The sequence below is a fragment of the Emys orbicularis genome, chromosome 4, assembly GCF_028017835.1.
Source record: "Emys orbicularis isolate rEmyOrb1 chromosome 4, rEmyOrb1.hap1, whole genome shotgun sequence".
In the NCBI taxonomy this organism is placed as follows: Eukaryota; Metazoa; Chordata; order Testudines; family Emydidae; genus Emys; species Emys orbicularis.
In genome coordinates, this window is record NC_088686.1 from 97,720,655 (window position 1) to 97,739,672 (window position 19,018).

A 19,018-nucleotide genomic window follows, 5' to 3' on the forward strand; every position below is an offset into this window, starting at 1 on the left:
TGGTTCGTACAAATGGGGATGTGGGATAGTTTGTGGAAGTAGTACATGGAGAACTGATGGCAGAGTTGTGCCTATGATTAGTTAAGAAATCCCATTGTAAAAGTTTTGTAAATTTACAGAAATACAGGTTTGTGAAGAGACCCAGTTTTTGCCTATGCACTTTCATAAAGAACCTACAAATCTTGCATTGTAAAGATTGTGATATGCGTGGTACAGCTCTGTATTTGCTGTTGGCATTTTTGCCACAGATTTTATTCAATTATTCAAATTTAGAAAGTTTTTAATAGATTCTGGAGTCCACGGAAACCTTTTTCTTGTGCAGTGAAGACTACAAGAAGACATTCAAAATTACAGCAGGATGTCAGGCTTTCTTTTTTTATTGTTTGTTGTTGTTGATCTTCAGGCTTCACAAATATTCTTTAACCACTGTTCATGTAAACTATAGATCATTCTCCCCAGCTGGAAGGTAATTTCTTTTACAATTATTTCCATAAATATGACACAGAGGAGAAACAAGTGTCAAATCTTTTCCACTCAAATTTTTAGGAAAATAAAATGTTTAAAACAAAAGCCATTATATAGTATTCATTATACGTAGCACCTTTAATATCACAGCAATTGGCAAGCCTGAGCTATAGACTTCCAAAAAGTGTGATTGTCCCAGTTTAACTTTACTTATACTATGTACTGGGCACTCAGATGGCCCAGTGATAGGCCCTGTATAAGAACCTAAGTAGAATAGAATGGAAATGACTTAACCTAGATTAAATATAATAAACATTTTTCTCTTAACATTTTAAAACTATTTTAGATCAAGAAGTTCAACGACTGAAGATAGGAATGGAATCGTTGTTAGCTGCAAATGAAGAAAAGGTGAGGAAATGGTTAGGATTAACTTGCCCCTTTGCAGTAATAATGGAGGTCTGTCAAGAAGGTCTAATTTATTGCATCTCTGCAATGATCTAAAATGCTGCTTTCATAAGGCCAACATCACTGTGAGTTGCCTGGTGTCGCATGGGGTTATGGGACCTATGTGGCTAACCTTGAAAGTGTGATGCTGCCTTTCCCCACCAGCCCAGCTGCAGCATCTTTACAATGGGATTCTCATCCAGGAGCTCTTTTGCCTGGGGAACAGAGATCCAGGGTTACGGGCATCCCGCCTTCTCTGCCTTATAAGGTTCACTGACCTTTCAGCAACACTTTGTGGCCCTCCAGCCACTCTTACATGGCTTTCCATTACAGAATCTGAATCAGGAGTGCCTTGACACTGTCCGTTTAGATTCTGCACCAGAGAGTGGGCTGAGAGTGACCTTTGAGTCTGAAACTGAACTCACAGGTGGAGAGAGCCAGAAGAGTCCAGAAAAAGCCAAGAGAAAAGTTAGAAGAAATAATTTGACAACATCTTTAAATAGAACAGTGTTCCTACCTTTTGATTCCGCCGCTATGTGCTAGTTCTTCTGAACTATCTTTGAGTGGGAGGTTTTAAGGCACAATCCTGCAAGATGCTGAGCAGCTTCAAATCCCATTTACTTATTGTCTAAGTTGTTTCTCACTCTTGCAGAAAATAAATAAATAAAAATTAAAGTTTGGTGGTTTTAAATGGAGGTTTTAAAGAAAATTACGATTACGGCACCGTAATAGCAAAAAGGTAGGCCAGGGTGTGCATTAGTAAGTTGTTAGTCCATGTCAATAGATGCGAGGTGTGGGCAAGTAGCCTCTTGATACACACCCTCATATGGAAGCAGGGAACACTGAAAGGGCAAATGATAATTCTAGAGAATTAAGCACCTCATAAATGAACATGACTCATAACAGGCTGAGCTGCTTAAATGGTCAAAAAGCCAAAATTTACATCCGGACAATAAAAGCCGTGGCATTATCTTTTAGCAGAGCTGTTACAAGGCTGTATAACATTTTGCATTCTAAGAGGAACATCAAATATCTTTGCTCACTTTCTAGTCTCAGGGACTGTATTCATAGGGACAGGAGACCCATTCCATTAGCACATATGGAGTGTTTAAGTAGCTGAGTAGTGGCCAGTATAGGGGTACATGGCTGTTGTGTGTAAAGCAGCCATCTTGAATAATGTGGCTGCATGTGCCATTTAGGACAGCAAGTAAAGTAGTCAGATGCTTAAGGTTTTTGGAAGTTGCTCTGTTTAGGTTTAAAATGCATGCATACTTTTTTGGAGTGAATATTCCAGTGTCTGCTTTTCATTACAGAGAGACCCTACTGTCTCCATAGTTATGGTAAAAGCTGGATGTCTATTATAAGCCCAATTCTTTTTTTTTTTTTTTTTTGTAGACTTCCTAGGGCATGTAACAGCAGCACCTTCTCTTCTCTTACCTGGCAAACTCCTACTTTCCATGTCTACAAATTTACTGTTTTGCCTTGTGTTGTGGGTTGGAGAGAGAAATGAATGTTGTTGCCAGTCTGGACTGCTATGAGAACCCGGTGCAAATTCCAGCAGAGAGCAATGAAGTCCATCTTAATATAGAGACTAGAGGGCATTTCCTCCAAGTTTTTTGAAATTGTTTTGCTTGTCAATAAACCTTGGTCTCACATTAGGGAATATACTAGTTGGTGGCATGTACATTTTTGTTCTCTGCTGCATTGAATCAGACTTCCTCAGTTGCCTTGCTCTCTTGTCACCCGTCTACGAAGGGGAATTAAGCCCTACTACTAGTGTTTGTGGAGATTTTCCTTTAACTCTAATGATAGAGGCCTGTGCATTTCATGGTGGAAATTCATGACTTTTATCCTAAGTTTTGGGGGGAGGCAAGGAAGGGGTGGCTTAGGCAGAAGCTGTGGAGTCTACGTACCTAGACAGCTGAGAATCTTTACACTATTTGTCAGTTTAAATTCTTGGTGTCTTTAAAGTCAGTGGTGTCTTTCATCATTCACTGTCCAAGCCACAAATACATCTGACACCTTGAGGGGACACCTAAAGGGATAGGCCAAGTGGTCAGCTCTTCATTCTGCTATGCTGTTTTTTCTTCTCCTCTGCTCTTCCACTCTAATGGCTGCAACTTCAGGAGGAAGAAAAGGGGATGTTGGGCCAGATACTCAGCCCCACTAAATTGGCTTTGTGCTATTATAGCAGCACAAATGGGACTAATAACTAAGGATAGTTTTTTTCAAAAGAAGTTGGCACTCACAGTTGAAGCCAGATTGTCCAATTGAGCTCAGTGCTCCCACTCAGACATCTCAGTGAAGTGGCCAGGTTTTCAAAAGATTTTTAGGGAGAGCTGTTGCGGGCTGAGCCATTTTTGAAAATCTGGCCTTAAGTGGGCGAACTGGGGATTCTCAGTAAGGGGAAATCCTCAGGCAAAATATAGCTGTCATATCTGACTCTATACCATCCCCTCCTGGCCCACCGTGTGGGAGCATGTTGAATATAGGAAGAGTATGTGGCCAGGTCACACTGTACTACAGTGATCCCCATCAATCAAGCCAGTGCAACTTAACACCGCTGTAGGGCTGCTCTAAGTTATGACCTTCGGGACGGGGGGAGATGAGCTGCTGAAAAAGGTAAGTCAAGTGCTGCTCCTGAACAGCTGAGGATTCAGTTCAATCAAACCAAATTTCTTTATTGCTGTGCCTCTGTAAATAACTGATTTGGTATCAAATTAATCTGGGGGTTTTAAATATAATAGTAAATTTATACATTTCACCAAATAGTATGTATAATGCCAGCTAAAAGTTGAGGAATTAATGTTCTATACAAGGCACATGGGATTCTGGACACGATTCCTATTGAGAATAGGCACAAATCCCCAGGCGTCACAGTGAATGTATAGCTATTAATAATATGTATAACTTCTTATATCTACAAATGTAATGGTATTAAATTTGGCACTTTGAATATGAGTTCCCTTTAATGTTTTTTTGCAGGACCGTCGAATAGAGGAGTTAACAGTGCTGCTAAGCCAGTACAGAAGGGTGAAGGAGATAATGTTAGCAGCTCATGGTAAAATAAGTGTTGTGGATAATGTCTGATGTGTGGTCTTCCTGAATACTGTATGTTCTGTAATGAATATTCCTTAATAAGGCATAAAAAGAAGGCCACACAATAAAAAAATAATCTGTTTAAGGCAAATTATAATTTTCATCTGTCACATTCTAGACATTTAATTTTGGTTAACATGCTATACTACACATCATAAAACTAGGGTCAAAACTGATTAGGAGATTTACCCACACCACTCCCATTCATATAAACTTTATGGCTGAATCCCTTAGTCAGTTTTGAAAGTCTTAACCTAAAAGTTTGTTTTACATCATTCAATAGCAGGTTGGAATGTAATTCTGAATTCTGTGTTGCTCTAAATGGTGTCATTAAGATTCCTTTACACAAGAGAGCTTCTCAGTCAATCAGATTTATTGTTTGTTTTTATACTAGCACTTAGGAATCCCAGTAAGAATTAGGACCCCATTTTATACAGAGTACAAAAACTCTGCCCAAGTAAAGCTCAGAATCTAAAGACAAGACCAGCAGTGGTTATAACAAAAGTGAGAAGAAGAGGGCTCAAAAGCAATAAGCGGTTGTGTTAACATAGGTTTGCAATGTGCATGACTAGATGCTTTAATTCTTTTATTATACTCTTCTTTAATTAATAATAAGACACAAATTTCAGCAGTGCAGTATGGCTCCAGGAGACCTTAATGGGATGATGATAAGTCACACTATACTTTTAATACTATTCAAACTTCTTTCATATCAGTTTAACTCCAAGTGCAGCAACAATGATCAGCTGTCAAACAGCAAGCTAGAATTATGGGTGCAATGTTTCTGTACAGGTCATTGTTTTCCTTGATGTAAGAAGTGTTTTTACAGTAGGTTCATTACAAAGAACTTTATTTTTGGATGCAGCTGATCGGTGTTAAGAGAACCTTTTTTTTTCTTTGCATATGATGATTTGTTAAATGAGTATAGTAAATTCTTCCAAAACAAATATTCACAGCTGACTACTTGGGCAAATGCTGATATGAGAAAAAACTACAGCCTTATCAATGTATTACAAAACACTACTTAACTAATTAGGATGTACTTGGGGATCATCCTTGTCCATTGCATCACTTACGTGGAGAAGGGATAGGTGTTTTAGGGGTAGTCTCACTTTTAGATTACCTCTATTATCATAGCTCCACTGACGTCAATAAAGCTATGATAATTTACAACAGTTAAGGATGTGCCCATAGGAAGCCATGCTTTGTGGCAACACCAAATAACCTTCCACTTCACATCACAAGGGCTCAGTCAACAACAGCAGGTTTGCTGGCTGTCTTCTGAACCTAACAAGGTAATAATGCACACTAGTCCAAATAAACCAGGAAACAGTCTATCTGTGGCAGCAGCAAGGCTTAATATAGCTGGCAATAGTTTTCCATAGGTGATTATGATCAAACCACCTCAGTCCGGTAAATGAGGGATAATTGAAATTTTAGTAAACAGATTTATCCACCATGAAATACTAGCCCATCTGATTAGACAAGCCTAGGAAATATCATCCGTCCTGTCTGCATTTAGAATAGCAGAGCCATGAAGGTAAGACCAAGCATCAGCAAAGCAATTTCTCTTTTTAAAAAAATGCATCACAAAATGCACATTTTAAGGACCTGATCCAAAGTCCATTGAAATTAATGGGAATCTTCAGTTGACTCCATGAGCTGTGGGTCAGACCCTAAGTTAGTACCATTACCACCATTCGAAATTTTACTAAACACCAAGCTTGGCGTTTTCACTGCATTAGGCAGGGGTGCTGGAACAGTTTTTATAGTGGGGGTGCTGACAGCCATTGTACCAAACTGTAAACCCTGTATATAATGGAAACCAATTCAAGCAAGGGGATGTGGCAGCACCCCTAGTTCCAGCATCTATGGTGTTAGGTTGGGTTTGGAAGGTCTCATATGATCCGTAATATGGTCGCCAATGAGTTTGCCTATACTGTTATTCCTTTACTTCTTGTTAACACAACATTGTGACATCTGAAGAGCAGGTCAGTCAGCATAGCAACCAGCGTAATCTTCTTTTTCAGCAGACTTGAAAGACAAAAGAAAAGCTGGAAGCTTTCTGACCTGTCATGCATTTTCATTAGCTGAATAGGGTCTGCTGTTGTTAGGCAGTATTTTGTTTTACATAAATATAACACTTTCCAGAGACATAATGAAACTCTTATGAGTCCTTTTGCAGTGATCCAGTTTTCTATAATTAAATACAAAACATTTGGAGAAAGTCTTTAAAATCATTAAATATAGAATAATGTGAAAAATAAATTGACCAGATATCCTTGTTTTCTCCAGAATTCAGAATTGTGTCTCAAGTGAACACAAGTTTTCATAGCTCCTATTTATTTTCAAAAAAGTCTGGTACATTATAATGTACTGCATTTGGTTGTTTGCTCCAGAGAAACCTTTATTATCTGAAGAAGTACCACCAAAGAACTGAAAAGATATTTCAGAGGAAGATCCTAAGATTGGAGCTGTCCTAGGGGTTTGTGTTGGTGTTTAGAGTTGTTTTTAGTTGTGTTGGGGGGCATTTGGTGGTGGCTGGGTTTTTTCTGAGAAAAATCTGGGCTGTTTATATGGGGAAGAGCTTCAAAGCATATTCAGAGACAGATCTTCTTGCAAAATACATAAGTAGCTCATGTTAAGGCAAAAGAAAAAACATTACAAACAGTTACACATAGCTGTGTAACTTCTATTTTATCCTCCAAGTATGCCTCACATCCACTAATAAGTATAAATCCTTTTCTTTGAACAGCATAGTTGAAGACAGTTTCTTTTATATCTGTTAGTGATCATAGGTTGTATAGATCAGCTAGTAAAAGATAGTGAAATGAAGATACAGTTCATATCAGCTGGGTACAATTCACATCACTTAATATTATCCTCAGACTCGCATGTGTATGGCAGAGAAACCTAAAAATGTACTACATGTCTTGCTGTAAATTACTGATTGTACATCTGAGATTATACTGTTATCAACAATAACAATGCCTTTTGAGTACTTCACTTCTTTCCTAGAATGGCCTTGAGAGAACAGCTTTCATGGTGGGAAATTCTAAAGTACTGCACATTCTGTTTCAATATTATTCCATTTATCAGTCTTTGTAAAGGCACACAGATGCACAAGATCTATTCAGACACTCTTTGAACAAGTTCCAAGTTAAGACTTGGCTGTAATTTGATACTTTCTATATTTCTGCAGCAGTTATTGAAATTAGCTCTTATAACAGGTTAAATCTCAAAGGAAACCTTGCTCTACTCAAAGGCCTAGAAGAGAACATAATTCAGAAAGAAAAGTGTCTCTTCTTCCACTTCAGCCTCTGTTTCAGATTTACCTTCCAATTGCATACATCTACCCTGCAGAGTTAACTCTGTGTCAGAGTTAAAGGCTGCTTTGACATGTGACATGGATTTATTTCATTGTGAATTAGCTTAAGTACTCTGTCACTAAAGTCAAATGAAAGCTGGAAATGTTAGTTCTGTGCAGCATCTTCAGATTAGGGTGGAGGAACTGTCCCTGGGGGATCAGTGATCCGGCAACTGCTGTGGTTTAAAAAAAAAAAAAAAAGTACTCTGTAGATTGCTGAGCTGGAAAATAGAGACTTTAACGAGAGGTGTTCTGTTGACGTGAATCATTATTGATGGTCATTACAGATATTCTGTGCCAGGATAAAATGACACTGGATTGTGAGTACCAGAATTTCAGGGTACATTTCTGTATTTAAATAAATTAATTTAAATTAAAAAAAATAACTATTCTCTTTGGAAAATCATGGGAGACAGGAGAGATTTCAGAAGACTGGAAAAGGGCAAATATAATGCCCATCTATAAAAAGGGAAATAAAAACAACCCAGGAAACTACAGACCAGTTAGTTTAACTTCTGTGCCAGGGAAGATAATGGAGCAAGTAATTAAGGAAATCATCTGCAAACACTTGGAAGGTGGTAAGGTTATAGGGAATAGCCAGCATGGATTTGTAAAGAACAAATCATGTCAAACCAATCTGATAGCTTTCTTTGATAGGATAACGAATCTTGTGGATAAGGGAGAAGCGGTGGATGTGGTATACCTAGACTTTAGTAAGGCATTTGATACAGTCTCGCATGATGTTCTTATCAATAAACTAGGCAAATACAACTTAGATGGGGCTACTGTAAGGTGGGTGTTATGACTGGCTGGATAACCGTACTCAGAGAGTAGTCATTAATGGTTCCCAATCCTGCTGGAAAGGTATAACAAGTGGAGTTCCGCAGGGGTCTGTTTTGGGACCGACTCTGTTCAATATCTTCATCAACGACTTAGATATTGGCATAGAAAGTACGCTTATTAAGTTTGCAGATGATACCATACTGGGAGGGATTGCAACTGCTTTGGAGGATAGGGTCATAATTCAAAATGATCTGGACAAATTGGAGAAATAGTCTGAGGTAAACAGGAAGAAGTTTAACAAAGACAAATGCAAAGTGCTCCACTTAGGAAGGAACAATCAGTTTCACACATACAGAATGGGAAGAGACTGTCTAGGAAGGAGTACGGCAGAAAGGGATCTAGGGGTTATAGTGGACCACAAGCTAAATATGAGTCAACAGTGTGATGCTGTTGCAAAAAAAGCAAACGTGATTCTGGGATGCATTAACAGGTTTGTTGTGAGCAAGACACAAGAAGTCATTCTTCCGCTCTACTCTGTGCTGGTTAGGCCTCAACTGGAATATTGTGTCCAGTTCTGGGCACCACATTTCAAGAAAGATGTGGAGAAATTGGAGAGGGTCCAGAGAAGAGCAACAAGAATGATTAAAGGTCTAGAGAACATGACCTATGAAGGAAGGCTGAAAGAATTGGGTTTGTTTTGCTTGGAAAAGAGAAGACTGAGAGGGGACATGATAGCAGTTTTCAGGTATCTAAAAGAGTGTCATAAGGAGGAGGGAGAAAACTTGTTCATCTTAGCCTCTAAGGATAGAACAAGAAGCAATGGGCTTAAACTGCAGCAAGGGAGGTTTAGGTTGGACATTAGGAAAAAGTTCCTAACTGTCAGGGTGGTTAAACACTGGAATAAACTGCCTAGGGAGGTTGTGGAATCTCCATCTCTGGAGATATTTAAGAGTAGGTTAGATAAATGTCTATCAGGGATGGTCTGGACAGTATTTGGTCCTGCCATGAGGGCAGGGGACTGGACTCGATGACCTCTCGAGGTCCCTTCCAGCCCTAGAATCTATGACTCTATGAATAAATGCCAGCTTATAACTTCACTTTGGAATGAAGTATGAGAAACAGGATTGTGATAGAGAATGCTTATTCTAACGCATGTGCCTTTTAGTAAGAGAAATGTAGCATGTGCAGTGACAAAAAAAATATTCAGTTTGTTTTATTTACATATAGATATAGTGCTCCATTTAAAAATACTGTATAGGACAGTTGCTTTTTTAAGCAGAAAGAATATATAGGAACCCATCAAATGTTCATTTAGCCAGTTAGTCTATTAAAGTACTTCTATTCTTTAACTCTTCCAGGCTCTTCAGAAAGAATTCTGTCTGGTAGCAGTGAAGAGGAATTTGAGGCAAGTTTGAAGAAGTGGAATCTCATGAATAAGCCCCAAGCAGAATTACTCAAACCCGAGGTATTTAACAAATATATTGTTTAGGAGTAAATTCTTCTTTTAGCTCCACCATATCAGAGATGGTCTACACTATTGATCTCACTATGGTTGCAAGAAAATAACTCAGGGCAGAATTTGGCTCTAGGTGAATTTATTTGTACATATGTGTGTGTTTGGTGGGTTAGTTTTGAGATTCAAACACACATGGACTAGAATCACAAACTGGGACTCATATTTTACACAGGTACCTCCAGGAGAATTGTCACCAACTATGGAGTCTTTACTGCCACAAAAAACTCTGGAAATCAGGTAAGACCCTAGTTTTGTAAATTGTCCCAGGTCTAAATAACGTATTCAGATATTTACATTTAATCTTGCCTATTCGTACAAAGCTAACAATATGTGGTCAGATGAGGATGCACTGCTTGTTGTATATGCTTATAGTGCTGACTTAGCAATGTAATTGATTAAGATGTGTACATAGCACATAACACTTATAACAAGCTATATTATTCTGATTAACAGTGGAAGCATTCCAGTTCCTTCAAATAACTTTATTTCTCCACATGAGGAATCTTTGGAAACCAGAAGTAGGTAAGAACGATATTACTTGAGACACTTATCACCAAGATTAACTGAAATCTACAAAACACGTAGTTCATCAGTAATCTACAGGTGACTTTGCCAGTTTTTGCAGTTTTGGTGGTTTTAAAGATTTCTATCAATTGCAGATTATTCCCAGAGTGGCATCACACCATTTCTGTATCATCTTGAGAATGTATATGATTCCACAGACATTATTTTGCATTAATTGTGGTTGTTGTTTTAATTTTCCAATATCATTATTTTATACTTTCTAGGGTTCCACAGAAAAAAATGTCAAGTAGTCTAGAGGACTTGCAGAGTGAATCCCTGGAAAAGGTTGGTTCATAAGTATTTACAACTTTTAGCATTTAATTTGTAATCTGAAGACATTAATGCCAATTTATATAATATATATTCTGTCTGTTTACATATGCTAAACATAACCAACAACAATACTGTATGTAAAAAAGGCTTATAATACTGTAGTTCAAACCCTCTCTCTCCCACCCCCATGTCTGAGCTTAGAATGAACCAAGTATTTGCCTTGTCCACACAAACACATCCTAATATTCAGCTTTTCAGCTAAACAAGGGAAAATGCATTGACGTGAAGTATCTCCAGTGTATAAATGGTAATGGGAATTAATATCCTTTTGAATTGCACATCTCAATATGCCTTTAAGTTTCAGGACACATGATCACAAGAGTTGTGCACTGGGCTACTCTACAAATAAACAATATACTTTTTTTTTCATATTTTTCTTTTTAAAGGTAGATGTTTTTATTCGGAGTCGGACCTTTTCAGGCCTCACCATTAACTGAATTCATAAAATAGCTCTATTTTTGTAGTATATTCTTCAGATTCAGCATCTGACACCGTGAGCATATTGATTCTTCTTTCCTATTAAATGTACAGCAGGAAGCTTTTAGCAGGTCCTGATTGACAACCATTAGCCAATTCTGTTTTATGACATTATACAGTATTTATTCACTGTGTAATTTCATTTTATCAGCAAATTGTAATGCTTTTGCTCAGGCTAAAATGGATTTAATCATGAACACAATTAACATACACTTGTTTTATGTATTTTAAAATAACTTTAAGTCCTATGAGTTGCAAGGACTTTAATGGTAACAAACCTTTTAAACTATTAATTAGATCACAATTTAAAAATAAATTGCTAAATATTGCGGCTGTGGTATTATTTCTGCCCAGGATTGTGGTTTGATTCTTTGCTTGTAAATATATTTGTTACTTCCAAAGCTAATCTTCTGATATAAGTGGCATTATTGAAGCTGGTGTTGGTGTTACATTATTTAAACAGGGGGAGCAGTGTTGTTAATGTCAAGGCTAAATGCATTTCAGGTTGGCTTATTTTTCACTGTTTCAACACGATCAAATGGATCATATTTTTACTCGCTAAATTTAGGTTTTCTCCCACTGCCACTTTAATTTTGCCTGAGTTTTGTTGCTTTTTTTGTATGACACACTTACTAGGTTTGTGTAATAGTACTTATCCATGCACATTGATGCATCATTTTAAAATGGAATTAATGTAACCATATCCAGTAAAAATATGGTTAATTCCAAAATTTCTTCTAGATTTTCCTAAAACCTTTTCTGTGATCTTTTGATTTGTTAATATAACTGTAACCTAACAAAATTTGTTTTAAACTTATTTTGCACTCATTTTATTGTAGTAATACATATGGTAAATGAATCAAGGACTAACGTTTTTAGTTCCTTGTAGAATTTAAAGGTCTATTTTCTCCTTGATGTGCTCCTGGATATGCTATTAATTTTAAAAGGCTATACAGGATGCATATGCAAAGGTAGGTGTGCAGGTATTCTAATTTGGGCTCTGAGCTACTCAGATCTGACAACCTAAGCACTGTAGGGCTTGGTCAGTATTTGGAGGAGAAACCAACAAGATGAAACAGAAAATAGCATTAGTGAGTTTAGGCCCGAGATCAACAAAGCATGGAAACATATGCTTAAATTTAAGCATATGACTAGTTCAGAGGAAATCAGTGGGACCTATGTGTTTAAGTGCTATGCTGAATATGGATGGGATTCTTCATGTGTTTAAAATTAAGTACATGTTACTTGCTTTGCTGAGTCAAGGCCTTAATAGTTGGTACTCTACCATTGAGGCTGTAATAGACCAAGGGTAGAGGTACTGTATTGCTGAAGGTATAATATTTTACATGGGGTCTAAGACTTAGGTCCTTTTTATTTGCAACAATTAAAGATCCCAAAACATTTCTTTTTTAAAGTAGAAGTTAGCCTTGTTGACCCTGCCAAAGTACTGTTTGCATAATTACGTTCCTACCTAAATTCTTCATACAGCTTCAATTAAATAAGATATTCTTCATTTCCTATCCTAGATCATTATGTAATATTATATTGTTGTGGTCTGTTAAACAGCTGACATATCTAACACCAGAGGAAGCAATAAATAAGTGTTGATGAAGTAATTCTTAATCTTTAGGTCGAATCCTGCTCCTGTGGAAGTTGAAAGCAAAAAATCCCATTGATCTCAACAGAATCTAGATGGGGGTCATTTTGGTAAAGTGGTTGGGGAAAGACAGATGAGCTATACATTATTGAATGAGGAGAGAATAGACCTCTTAATATTTTCAAATAGAATCGCTGTCTAGAAATCAAACTAAAACTGTTCTTTTGTGTTGTATGTAAGTTTATACTAACATTTGTCTGTTACTTTTTTCCAACAAATTTTGAAATTACCCTCCCTGCAACTCCGTAGCATGTAGACGGGAAACCAGTAGAACCTGTTGTAGAACAAGAGGTATATTGACTGTATCTTAACTCCTTTAACATTTGCCTTCTGTGATTGTGCATTGATGGAGTGGCTACTTTTTCACTTCTCATTCAGTGTCTCTTAAATTGTTTTTGTATTGTTAAAGTACCGACATTTTAAAAATGTGTGGGTAGGACTCGGGAGGAAAAACTCTATAGTCTAATAAGGAAAATAAAATCAGTTCTTTAATCACTCTTTAGTCCATCAGAAAAGGCATAATGAGATCTAGTGGTTTAAAGCTGAAGCTAGACAAATTCAGAAAAGAATTACAGTGCAGTTTTATAACACCTAGGGTAATTTATCATTGGAACAATTTACCTAGACATGTGATGGATTCTCCATTGCTTGCTGTCTTTAAGTCAAGACTGGATGTCTGTCTAAAAGAGCTGCTATAGCCAGCTTGAACAGGAGTTTTCATTTTGATCCAGAAATTGTTGATGAGGTTATTTGTCCTGTGTTATGATGGAGGTCAGATTGTCATCATCTAATGTTCTATTCTGGTCTTAATCTATGAAAATAGACAAACCAGATCCAACTCTCGTTGAAATCTATGGTAAAAATTGCATTGATTTCAATGTGAGCTGAATAAGACCCTCTGTGTAGAAAATATGACACACAGCAATAGTTTAGATCCTCACTTTTATCCTTTTATCCTCACTAGTTTGAGGGATGGGGAAGGATTTAAAAAAAAAAAAACTTAGCAGCAAAACATGAAAATAATACTTATGTACAAAGTTACATAAAATTATTGCATATGAAATATAATAGCTGTGTAAAGTAAATTACCCATTACTCTTGGGGTACAATTGTACATTTCCCATGTATATTTTAGAAGCCATCGTTTCTATTGTATTTCTCCTGGAGCATGCATAGTAAACGTAGGGCTAGTACATGAGGTTACATGATATATTTCTGTGGGCTAAATATGTTTTGCATTCTTTATCCTCATGCATTCCTTTCCTTTCATGTACTCTCAGATAATGCCAAAATAAACATTTAGCAATAAGGCCCTGACCCAAAGAACACCCACAGCTCCCATTGTCTTCAGTAAAAGTCAAAGGGTGCTTAGCACTTCTCCAGTGAGGACTTGGTATTTCTAAATTTCTCCCACTTCTGGAATGTGCACCAAGTCCTAAATGATGGCCTCTCATCCTTTCATTCAGAAGAAACCCTGAACAAATAGGGATACCAATATTCTACTGAGAAATAACACTTTTATCTGGACAACTTTTCAAAGCTGGGAACAGCAAGTACACCTGTGAAACCCACACTTCAGCTTAAAAATAGTCTCACTAGACTCTTAACAATGAGATTTGTATGCGCAAATACAGGTTTTTGCAGGCACATACGCAGTTTTTTTAAGGCATCCATCATGCCTATTTAGAGAACTTGGCCCACCAGAATAGGTGACCTTACCAAGGTTTACTGTAACAAAATTCAGTGTTTTCCTATACTTAGCTTAGCCTATACAACAGAAAGGTGAATGGTTGCTTTGTACCGCTCACTTTCAGTACAATATATTGAATGTTGATGTTTTGAGGGCTTCATGCTGTGAACACTTACTACCAGGCATAGGCCCTACCACAATGAATAGTACTATTGACTTCAATGACATTATGTACAGTGCTAAGTACTGTGGCTGGGTGTGAGTGTAGACTGGGACCTGCTGTAGTATGAGACAGGCAAAAACTGTATGGAATAGTTAGTGGAGTTCATGTAACCACTCTAAACAGAAATGACTCTTAAAATATAAGTTGGTCCATGCTTTTCCCTCTAAAAGTTATGTTAAAACTATTAGTAATTTAAAAAAAAAAAGTTAGTGCAAAGTACATTAAATATATGAAAATTATCTTAACTATATGTAGTTATTTAGTAAAATTTTTTAGCCTAACTTTGGTTTTCGTAAAAATGTGTCTTCTATTTAATATTCTCTTTGTTTTGCATCAGTATTTATACCTTGCTACTAGAGATGGGTGATTACATTTGGCCTAAGTTTGATTGAAACTCAAATGCTTCTGGGTTCACATTCACTAAGGTACAACTCTGTGTGGTAGTAAGGGTGCAGGTCGGAGGGAGCATATAGAAAAGAAGAGGGGGGAAATAACACTGGAAAAACATGGTGAAATATGGACCAGAGAGTATGCAGTGAAACTGTGGAGTGGGAAAGGAAGAAAAGAAGGGCAAAGAAAGAAATTCTAATGACAGAATAAATACAATGTATTTAACAATACTTTACACTTTAACATAGTAGATAGGTACCCACTGTGTTACCATAGCTTTGGAGGGTGGGTGGGGGGTGTTATATCCTTTATAAAAAATCACAAATTTCCCTTTAGCTAGAAAAACATGTTGTTGTTGTTGTGTTTAAATTAAATCACCCTTAGGAGAAAACCATGGTTTTAAAAAATATTTGCAACCTTCACATAGCTTTGCCTGTCCCTTGAATGAATACAGTGCCTTTTTTTACAAATATTATACAAATAATTTGTATTTTTTTTTTTTAAAATACAGAATAAACCATATGTGAAGAGTAACAAATATCAGACCTTGCCAGGGAAGCTTCTTCGACCCACACACAACGGAGATCGCGGAACATACAATACTCCCACTTCCCTAAATGTATTTGGAATGAATGACAATGAGGACAACCGTGTACTGAGCCTGAGTATGTATTTATACTTCCCTGCAAGTGTTTTAATAATTGTGTATAAATATAAACAAATTCCTTTGTGAGATCCAGATGACATAGCAAATGTTTTATAATCCTTTAAGCTAGAATAGTGGGCTGTTTCATTCAGAGGATTCAGGAAAGAAATTTCTGTTCCTTTTTAAGAGGGTACTTAAAATCAAAATGATGCATTAAGTTGCCAGATTGCAAAGTAAAGGATGTCTCTAAGGTCAGTGTACTGATTTCTGTTACGTTGAATGATAAAACTGTGCTGGCATCACATGTCACGTGCTTTTGGATGTTAGCTAAATCATTTTGTTAAGCAATGAAAAAGGCTAGAAATTGGGGCGGGGAGGACAATTATTATAGTGGGTGACAAACCTCTGCTGTTTAAAATCAGGACTTTAATCAAGCCTCGCACACGTGACTCTATGAATAATAAGTTATCATTGTTCAATGCAAAACCTTCCTGGGAACTGCAGAGCTCTCTCACCTCTTTTGCTAAACAAAACATCTAGCCAGGCCAAGATAAAGACAAGTTATAAAGCAGTTGGTTAACAAAGTTATTTTAACGAATGACTTTGCCCCAAGTTATTTGCCATCTAACTAAAAAAAAAAAAATCTGTATTTTATTCTTTGTTTACAGTCTGTCTAGCATGAATGTAAACACTTGCTTCAGGAGAAAGTCCTGGTGGTCTATTTTGTTATCAGTATATATTGCATATAACTCATTGACACTAAAGAGAGAAAGATGCATTTAGTAGAGGGAGAAGAGACCCATCAGATTTAGAACTTGGAGGAAGACATTTAGCTTCTTTTCAAACTGCTCCCTGTCTTAAGCATGTATTTTGTTTATTAAGGCCTAAAGTTAGATATATAACATGGGATTTTCTAAGGGGGCTAGGTGCCTAAATGCCCTTTGTGCCTATGAAAATCTCACTGTTAAATCCATATTTAAGCAACTAAGACTTCGTTTCATCAAATCACTTAAGCATGTGCTTAAGCTACATACATACTTAAGTGCTTTACTAGAACAGGTCTGATTATCAAATGTGCTGAGTACCCCTCTCTTCCTATTGAACTCAGTTTCCCCATTTCTAATGAATTCCATGTAGCTTTGGAGAATGCTCCTTTTGAGATTTTTTTTTTTTTTTTTTTTTTGAGCTGTACGGTAGGTTTGCAACACATTACAATTGACTGGAAAGTGGTAAAAAAAAGTATTATTAGTAATAAACAAAAAAGTCATCCCCATCTGTTTTAACTGACAATTTGTGCAAAACTTTTTAAGTTTCATACATGCCATTGCAAATCCACCTTCATTTACAGTGTAATTTTGCTTTCTGTCATTTTTTTCCCCCTGCCTTTGATGCTTGGTTATTTATTTCTTTGCTTTCTGTAACTTCATTTTGCTGGATTTTCCATCATCTTTGCTTCTTCATCTGGCTTTCTGCTTCTTGGAATGACTGAAGATCGCATCAGGAGTATTAGTGCACCAATATTAGGTACTGTATCCAATCAAGATGCAATTGTAACCTACTGTGAATTTTCCTACTTGCTTTCTTTTCTGTTTTTCTCCTTTAAAAATGCTCCTTGCAGGTGCGTGTTGGAAGTCCTAATTAAATTAGGCGAGTATAATCCTGAAATAAAAGAAAGTATTAGGTCTGGCCTGCACTGGGAACTTATTTCGGCAGAGCAACGTCATTCAGGGGTGTGACAAATTCACTCCTGAGACGTAGCTATGCCAACCTAACCCCCGGTATAGACAGCACTAGGTCAGAATTCTTCCTTGGACTGTCTCTTGGGGAGGTGGGTTAACTCCAGCGACAGGAGAACCCCTCCCATCGATGTAGGCAGTGTCAGCAGCAAAGTGTTGTAGTGCTGCAGCTGTGCACTGTAGCGTTATAAGTATAGACGTACCCTTAGTGTGGGATTTTCAGAAGCACTCAATAATGGACTTACTCTGCTTCCACTGAAATCTGGTAAAACTCCCATTAACTTGGAGAGGAGGAGAGAGGCCAATGATAAGAGCTTTAGAAAAATCCTATTCTTATTAAATCAAAGTCTCTTAAGAAATTAGTGTTAAGATACTAAATATTAATTATAAACTGATAAACATCACCAATACAATTGATTTTATGTAAACTTGCCCTTTATGCAAAAAACTTAATCAACTTCTATTATTATTTATTATTTGTGTTGAGATTGTGCCTACAAGCCCCAATCTTATAGAATCATAGAAATGTAGGACTGGAAGGGCCCTTAAGAGGTCATCAAGTCAAGCCCACTGTGCTGTGGCAGGACCAAGTATCCCTAAACCATCCGTGATAAGTGTTTCTCTGACCTGTTTTTAAAAACCTCCAATGATGGGGATTCTACAATCTCCCTTGGAAGCTTGTTCCAGAGCTTAGCCACCCTTATAATCAAAAAGTTTTTCCTAATATCTCATTTAAACCTCCCTTGCTGCAGATTAAGCCCTTATTTCTTGTCCTATCTTCAGTGGACATGGAGAACAATTGATCACCATTCTCTTTATAACAGCCCTTAACATATTTGAAGACTGTTATCAGGTCCCTCCTCAGTCCTCTTTTCTCAAGACTAAACATGCCCAGTTTTTAACCTTTCCTTAAGTTTTCTAAACCTTTTATCATGTTTGTTGTTTCTTCTGGACTCTCTCCAATTTGTCCACATCTTTCTTAAAATGTGATCCCCAGAATTGGACACAGTACTCCAGCTAAGGCCTTACCAGTACCAAGTAGAGTGGAACAGTTGCCTCCCATGTCTTACATATGACACTCCTGTTACTATACCCCAGAATATTATCATTGTTCTGCAGCTTCATCACATTGTTGGCTCATATTCAATTTGTGATCAACTATAAAGCCCTCCAATATTATCACCAACCTAATTATTCCCCTTGTTGTAGTTGTGCATTTGATTTTTCCTTCTTAAGTGAAAAGTGAAATTGCACTTGTCTTTATTGAATTTCATCTTGTTGAATTCAGACCAATTGTCCAATTTGTCACTGTTCTCTTAAGAAATTAGTGTTAAGATACTCAATATTAATTATAAACTGATAAACATCACCAATACAATTGCTTTTATGTAAACCTGTTTTGAATTCTGATAGTGTCTTTCCAAGTGTTTGTAACCCCTCCCAATGTGGGGTCATCTGTAAATTTGATCAGCATACGCACTATTATCCATTCTAGTCATTAATGAAAATATTAAATAGTACAGGACTCAGGACTGACCTCTGCAAGACACCACTAGATATACTCTCCCATTTGACAGCAAACCACTGATAACTACTCTTTGAGCAGGACCCCATTGTGCTAGGTGCTG

General features: G+C 37.1%; 1 protein-coding gene across 1 annotated transcript in view; it reads left to right on the top strand.

The window, feature by feature from the left end:
• The window catches only part of PPFIBP2 (PPFIA binding protein 2), a 192,783-nt gene that overhangs the window by 157,061 nt on the left and 16,704 nt on the right, over window positions 1-19,018 (top strand). Inside the window, exons 10-18 of the mRNA XM_065402713.1 lie at window positions 812-873; window positions 3,895-3,970; window positions 9,517-9,623; window positions 9,847-9,911; window positions 10,128-10,196; window positions 10,463-10,523; window positions 12,955-12,996; window positions 15,520-15,673; window positions 17,134-17,178. Coding sequence (XP_065258785.1) covers window positions 812-873; window positions 3,895-3,970; window positions 9,517-9,623; window positions 9,847-9,911; window positions 10,128-10,196; window positions 10,463-10,523; window positions 12,955-12,996; window positions 15,520-15,673; window positions 17,134-17,178 — 681 coding nt within the window. The remainder of the gene's footprint in view (window positions 1-811; window positions 874-3,894; window positions 3,971-9,516; window positions 9,624-9,846; window positions 9,912-10,127; window positions 10,197-10,462; window positions 10,524-12,954; window positions 12,997-15,519; window positions 15,674-17,133; window positions 17,179-19,018) is intronic.